At 39.1% G+C, this 8,064-nt stretch overlaps 1 protein-coding gene across 2 annotated transcripts in view; it reads left to right on the top strand.

The window, feature by feature from the left end:
* The first annotated feature begins 854 nt into the window (after window positions 1-854).
* kiaa1549lb (KIAA1549-like b) overlaps window positions 855-8,064 on the top strand; it is a 98,657-nt gene continuing 91,447 nt past the window's right edge. Inside the window, exon 1 of one of the 2 annotated variants that reach the window (XM_055174222.2) lies at window positions 855-1,360. In XM_055174222.2, coding sequence (XP_055030197.2) covers window positions 1,180-1,360 — 181 coding nt within the window. In that variant the 5' untranslated portion in view covers window positions 855-1,179. The remainder of the gene's footprint in view (window positions 1,361-8,064) is intronic. The other variant, XM_055174221.2, reaches the window with a different exon arrangement.

The raw sequence follows: 8,064 nt of genomic DNA, 5'->3' as shown, positions 1-8,064 counted from the left end.
TTGGCGGATTTTTTTTTTGCTTGTTTTATGCACAAAATTTGATATTTTTGGTCTAAAAACTAGACTTACTATAATTTAAGAGTTTTTAGATATTTTTCTTGAAAATAATTTTTTGCAGTGCACATTTTGTATGGTCCTGTCAAGCAGATAAAACATGATGAATAGGACATGTGGCTTTGCATGGTTAAACAATATCAATCTATTATCACTTAAGGTGTACTCACTTTTGTTGCCAGCTATTTTGGCACAAATAGCTGTATGTTAAGTTATTTTCAGAGAACAGTAAATCTATACTGCTATACAAGCAGCACATTGACCATTTTAAAATATATCCATATTTCATTTCTATGGTAGTGTAGGTTGAAAACATATACTAAAATATATGCTGAAATGTAAGGGGTGTACTCACTTTTGTGACATACTTAACATCACAATGTGTTTAAGTGGGTGAGAATTTTATGTTTAGAGTTTTGCATAATGTTTCTACCAAACTTGTTTAAGTTTTTGCCAAAGACTAAATGATTTGACAAATTGTTTAAGGCCACTGGGAATTTGATTAAGAGAATGGGTTTAGTGTTTTAGCAATTCAGAAAAAAATAACGAATAGCAGAAGGACTGTTTTAAGCATTTCTTGCTGTTGAGATATTGCCTCTGTAAACAATAAGAACAAGTGTTGTACAGTAATATACGCTATAGTGTTCAAACATTTAATGTCTCTTATTCTTTATTAGTGCTTTCTTCCACATTTATGATTCAAAACTATGGCATAACACAAATGTAAATATAGGATTTAAGTGCATTTAGTGAATGAGTTCATATCATTTCTGTATTCTTAGTGGCTGCTTTTCTTTATTCACAGTATGTTTGAGTGTAGTGCGCTTCTCTCACCGCTAGAGCTTGCACATGACTAAAACTACAGCGCCCACGTCCCTGCATGCGTGCACTTTTTCACAAGACAGCTTTATTGAACATCAGAACAAAGACATACATGTGATCCTTCAATACTATGGCCTGTTACGAGGGTTCCGAGCCACACATAAACCCGTTCGCGTGGCTCGTGTCGCAGTGATGGGTGGACTGTGGGCATTTCCACGCACGCAGCTCTCCACGCGCCCCGGTGACTCACGGCTCTGAACAGATGTCTGGTCCAGTACCGAGACCGGGCCACTGGAAACACAAATGGCTGGTCGTGTAGAGGGAAGCTGGAGGTGTTGTTACAGATTGATCTGCAGCATCCTGCGCTCCGGCGACAAGAGGAGGAGATGCTCGTGGACACGCGCGTCTGGAGGGATGCGGAGCGCCAAACTCTCATCTTTAGGATTATTCCTACTTTTATTACACACCGCACAGGCTGCCGAGGGTAAGGTGACATCTCAGCTGTGATGCGGGTTAAAATACTGCAGGAACAGATTTTCTTAAGCCTTTTTACATCTATGAATGAAGTAACGCTGCCTCGTGCATCACTTACTGATGATCACGTTCACCGAGAATAGCTACATCGACAAGTCTGTGAACGATTTACATCTTCCTATTAAAAATAAAGCAGATGAAACTTTAGCATCAGAATGTCATTTTTAAGGACTAAAGTTTTAAATCGACAATCTTACTTTCAGGTGTTTTAACAGTTTGCTTTTGTGCATCTGTTTAAGAAATAGGCCATGTAAACATGTCAGTGCTTTTGACAATAAGTTTGAATGAATTGATTGCATACCTCTAGCTTTGTAAGGTCGTTTTATGATCCAGATGAGAAATGAAGTTGTGCTTTACTTATAGTGTTGAACAGAGAGAGTGATGTAATGTGATGAAGTGATCGAGGGTCCACAGCAATATTGCAGTCGAGTGTGTGTAGGCGCGTGCTGATGAAAACCGCAGCTCTGCAGCTCTCTTTTGTTCATACAGCACCACAATATTAATGCATGAAGCAACTGCACATATCCATGTCTCAAAGTGGCTCTAATCTTGTGTTAAGCAGACTTCATTATACACCTTCATAAATCAGCCGATGCAAAAGAGCTTAAAACAGCACATGACTGGAGATGCTGAGGTTGCTTGGAGAGTTTGTGTCCTGAAAATGCTGTAGGAGCATCTGCAGAGGTCCTGTGTGTGTGTGTGCGTGTGTGTGTGTGTGTGTGTGTGTTTGTGTGTGTGTGTGTGTGTGGTCAGTCCAGTGGAGAAATGCTTTAACTGGGTCACTGATTTAGTTTGACCTGTTTGAATAAGCCTGATTCTTTCAAACCAAACATTTATAGCACAAAGATGTATCCTTATAATCTAATGTTTGTTCAAAAATGATAAAAGTCCGACAGTATATGTGCATTTAATGTCATTATGCTGTTTACTGGAATACTAATTATTCTTTCCAATATAATGTCAAACCATAAAGAAATAATAATACTATTGCATACTGCATATTATTTACTTTTTCCTCGCCAGCGGTTTAAAAGAAAAGTTGCCAGCCAATGCCAGCATTAATGTTTAATGCCTTCCAGAAAATGTTCTTCTTTAAATATATAAACATGCAATATATTTCATGAAAGATCAGACCCTCTGCTTTTAAACAAACAAACAAACAAAAACAAACAAAAACTTATGTTTCAACCATCTTCATTTGTTCTCTTTTTATCACCTCTCAAATATGGGTAGGTTTCTTCAAAAATACAAAGTTTTGAGCAAAAAGCTGAGATATTTGTATTTTTGTAAAGGACTTTTGTTAGCAATCAGATTCAGAATGATGATCAAAACATACACAGAGTTTTTACTATTTTTGAATCCATGGATGCTGCAGTGTTTTATAAGTTGGGTAAAAGACGCCACCTAGTGGATAATAGCGGAAATATGGATGGCCGTAAAAACTTGTCAGGGAAACATTTTCTCTTAATTGATGAGATAACTTATTAGGGTTAAATGTATATCCTACATGGGTATTTTGGGTTGCTGCAATTTTGGAAATTAAATTTCCAAATTTGACTAATTGGTATACATAAAATTATCAGTCCTTAAGTCAGGAGCGATGTTATGAGCTTGGTTGAGACCATACGATAAGGGAATATATGATTTTTTTTGCTATTTTCTTAACTATGTCAAGTAAATGTGTCATTACCATCACATCATCGAATATATGTAAAAATAAAACTTAAATGATAAATCAGGGCTTTTAAAACATTTTGTGGTTTCACATGGAATCTAATTGATCTTGAACTTAATGAGATTTTTACTTGCAAGATGAATTATAGTCATTTACGTATCTAAATTTTTGATTCATCAATCTACCCTGACTTGGAATCTAAGCTTATTTTAAGTGAATGCCATATATCAAAACTTTCTAATACATTGTCAGAAATGTATAATTGTAGGATGCTTTTGTAATTTATACATAATTTATTGGCAAAATATGTATGTACTGGTAATGACTGTGCTGGTAATGACATTTTTGTTAAAAAAAACTAGCCCTACTAGCTAAGATGATGACTAAGCAAGTGTAGCTAGCTTTCTACATGTAATGTACATCATTTTAACTATTAATGTGATAAAAATATTTCAAAAATACAGAAATACAACACATATGGTAATGACGCATAATAAGTGTACATGCCCAACACAAAGAATAAGGAGTAGATTTACTTACTTTTCTGGACATCAAAGCATCATTCTTGCAGCTTGAAATCCATGTGCTCCAGTTTATTTGTTCAAGTAACATTTAATTCATATACATATATTTTTTTTGTTAATTTGTGATAAATAATGTTTGAGATATGGCACAACATGTGAAAACTCTGATGAAGGACAACACCAAAACACTGATATTGTACCACAAAACACCAATAAAATGTGATAAAATTATTAGTAACAGCAGCCATAAAAAAGTCTAGGCTTGTTTTTGTTTATACTATGGTGCTCAAATTGATTAGATTTGATTAGTTTTTAATAGCTACACCCTGGGGACATAAATAGGCCTGAATTCTGGGAAATACCCACATATGTTTGATGTATGCAGCTTGATGACGTTTAAATGAGTTTTAATTTGAACAATCCTAATGATAAACAAATACAGATTTGATAAAGTGCATCTATTTCATTGCTAAAAATAACATCATTTGTGCATTTTGGTATAATACAAATGTGTTCGCGTGGTTTATGGTTCAAAAAACACATTATTTTTCACATACCATACATTTTTGTAGCTCCAGATACCCCTGCCTTCTTCAAACGCTCTGATTTTGTGCAAACTCATCGATCTGGAAAGCTCTGTGTCTCTGATTGGCCAGCAAATATGCACGTTGTGATATTTCCTGCTGACGTCAGAGGTATTCAGACTAGTGATGCTCCTTACCATGTTTGAAAGATTCGCTCACAAAACTGTCTACAATCCGTGTGTTTGTTCAAGAAAAGAGATTTACGTTGGAGACGATAAATTGCATCATTGTTTACTTTGGGGTTTGTACCTTTTGCATATTGTTAACATGTACTAATAAACACTTACACACCAAAGGACATGTAAAATCTTGAATCGGACAATAGGTGCTCTTTAAACAAAATAACAGAGAATTTTATTTAGTGCCATTTCCTTAAACAGTTAAACAAAGGTGTTAAACAATCATTGGCATTGCTAAGCCCCCTTTAATAACTAGACAGCTACAGGACTGTAGCTGCTAATTCAGAGCTGTTGTGTCAGCGAACACTTCTTCACCTGACTTACAGAATGTCACTTAAGTCAGGACATAAAGTTCATACTAGAGTAACCACTAGTTAATTTATAACTTGTAAATAATTTGGTCGCAACATTTGCCTAATATAAAGCTTTATGTGTCTTCACATATTATGTTTAACAGCAAATGCATCTGCATACAAATGCCTTCAGTGCATGATTCTGACCTTATTGTTGCTATTTGAGCTTATTGAAGGCTGTTTCCTAGAAAGCAAATGATCTGTATGTCTGATGCTGAAAATGGACCAAACCTCATAAGACCCAGTTTCCGTATCTCTCTGCAGACTGTCTCTCGCTCAAAGCTAAATCAGGATCCACTGCATGGCTTGGCCTGTGGTGTAGGGATGTTTATCATTCCCAAGACATCAGTGTAACCCTAAGTCCTAATGTATAACGCCCCTCTTTAAATTCTAACCTTGTCCTTTCTCTTAATGGGGATTAACTGACTGAATCAGCCGTGTAAAACAGCAACAGAAGTGGGGATAGTGGGGAGAGGACGCTGGCGCTGTTTGTTCGCCGCTTCTCCGTCACGGATTTTATCATTTTAAATATTTTAAATGAACTTTTTACATAGTGTGCACTTTTATCTTTTGATCTCAATTCAAAAGATTATTAGACTAGCTTTTTAAACCTCTGAAAGAAGCCTTGCAACTTGCCTACCGTTTGCGGTCTGCTGCCGTCTTGCTGTCATCGCTTCCAGTGCCTGCAAATCATCTCTGTCCCGCTGTTTGTGAGCCAACGTCTTGGAATATAAAGTTACTACTGTCTCTACCGACTGGTGTGCTTAGGCTGCCTGAAATTGTCGGAGGATTGGCCGCGCTTAGCAACGCGCTAATGTCACAAGTGTCCGGCATGATGTTGAAATATTCCACCTCTCAACTGCTGAGTCTCAATAGGATCACTGCTCCACCTTGTATTACAACCATCAGACAGCTTGGACTTCTGCGTCGATCACGTTATATCCACAGAAGTACACGGAGAAAGTTTGTTTATTCCTCGAGTGACACCATAAACATTCCCACCATCTGCTCTTCACCTGCACGTGTCGCATCCTTGCGACGTCATCAGTACACTGTCGGATCTGGAATACGTAGTTGCCCTCTATCCCTCCCCCACCCTCTGAGAGCCTCTAGTGCTGGGAGAAATGTAAAACATGGAATGGATTACAGTGTATTACGAAGTTTGCAGAGACTTCCAGAGACTTCAGCTATGTCTCCTGCTACTATGGAATTATTTAATTCACAATCTCTTAACAATAAATCCTTTCTCATCCATGATCACATTTTGAATAAAAAAAGTAGATTTCATGTGTTTAGTTGAAACTTGGCACAAAATTGGGGACTACTCAGTCCTCAATGAAGCCTGCCCCCAGGGCTATACCTACATGGAGAAAGCCCGCAGTACTGGACGCGGGGGTGGTTTGGCCGTTATCCATCGGGCTGAACTAAAACTATCTCCCCTGTCATTACCTGACCTTACTTCCATGGAATGTTTAGCCTTTAAATGTAAACCTCCATACTCCATGACAGTGCTTCTCATATACCGCCCACCCAAACCTCACGCCTCATTTCTTCATGAAATACATGACTTACAACATTTTGCTCTATGTCAACCAGAATTGTCATTCTTGGTGATTTTAACATCCATATTGACAACCCTTCCTGTCACTTAGCAACAGAGTTCCTGAGCTTGCTTGACTGCCTTGGTCTCCAGCAACATGTTAAGGCTCCCACACACACCAAGGGCCACACTCTAGATCTGGTCATTTCTGATGCCCCTATAAACAACCTGGAGATAGATGACCTGGGTGTATTTGACCACAAGTCGGTCTCTATGGCCTTATCTTGTATGCTGCCAACAAACAGACCCAAACGCCAAATATCATTCAGGAACTGGCAACAAATTGATCCTACCTCTATCATTGAAGACCTTCAACAAATCAGCTGCCCAGCCTCTGCAACTGTAGATGAACTGACAACATACTACAATACAGCACTGAGTAGTGTCTTCGACCTCCATGCCCCTATCAGGACACGAGAAGTCAACTTTAAACATTCTGCTCCCTGGTTCACACAGGATTTACGGAAAATGAAAACTGAGGGCCGTATCCAGTTTAACTGTCCACAAGCTTGCATTCCGTGATCATCAAAAGACTTATTTTAAGTCTTTGAAGGATGCACGCTCTAAATTCTACTCAAATCTTATAAATACAAACTCTGGTAACTCAAAGCAGCTTTTTTCCACAATAAACCATCTTCTGAAACCTCAAACATCCTTATCCATTGACCCCACAGAGGAGCGATGCAATAGCTTTATGGACTTTTTTAGATCCAAAGTTAATAACATACGCTGTTCAGTTTCTGGCTCATCTCTCTTGTCTCCTTTGGTTTTAAACTCTTCGCCAATGAGATCACCATCCCTCACAGACTTCGCTGAGGTTCAGCAGAGTAACATTGAGGAAACCATAAGAAAAATGAAGTCATCTACCTGCTCCTTAGATCCCATCCCAACTGTTCTACTCAAGTCAATTATTCCTGCTGTTAGCCCAATCATCACCAACCTTGTGAATCTCTCCTTTAAAACTGGTCATGTCCCATCTGCCCTTAAATCTGCTATCATTTGCCCAGTACTAAAGAAACCAACCTCTGATCCGCGGTCCTTGCAAATTACAGGCCAATCTCCAACCTCACCTTCTTGTCAAAGGTTCTGGAGAAGGTAGCCGCCTCTCAGCTCAATAACTATCTCAAACACAACAACCTTTTTGAGACATTTCAATCAGGCTTCCGCTCAGGCCACAGTACTGAAACAGCTTTACTCCGGGTGGTAAATGACCTTTTGATGGCAGCTGATTCAGGATCACCATCACTGCTTATTCTTCTCGACCTAACAGCGGCCTTTGACACCGTAGACCATAACATCCTCCTGGGCCGCCTCCAAGACACCGCAGGATTATCGGGCACAGCATTACGGTGGTTCCAGTCTTATCTTTCTGGCAGGACTGAAAGTGTTATTCTGGGAGGATGCAAGTCCAGACGGCTCCCTGTCACATGTGGTGCTCCACAGGGGTCGGTTCTTGGCCCCATCTTATTCATCCTATACATGCTTCCCCTCGGTCGTGTCATCAGCAGACATGGAATGTCCTTTCACTGCTACGCTGACGACACGCAACTTTATATTAAAACTGCCCCAAGTCCCTCCATTGCCTTGTCAAGACTCACCACGTGCCTTGAGGAGATAAAGTCATGGATGAACAGCAACTTCCTCCAGCTAAATCCCAGTAAAACAGAGGCACTACTTGTTGGTACTTCACACCAAATCCGCTCTTCACCTATATCCCAGTTCACTTTTGATGGCCAGAT

Source organism: Misgurnus anguillicaudatus, chromosome 15 (genome assembly GCF_027580225.2).
Source record: "Misgurnus anguillicaudatus chromosome 15, ASM2758022v2, whole genome shotgun sequence".
Taxonomy (NCBI): domain Eukaryota; kingdom Metazoa; phylum Chordata; class Actinopteri; order Cypriniformes; family Cobitidae; genus Misgurnus; species Misgurnus anguillicaudatus.
The sequence above is the reverse complement of the archived record's forward strand: the minus strand, read 5'-3'. Positions and strand labels throughout refer to the sequence as shown.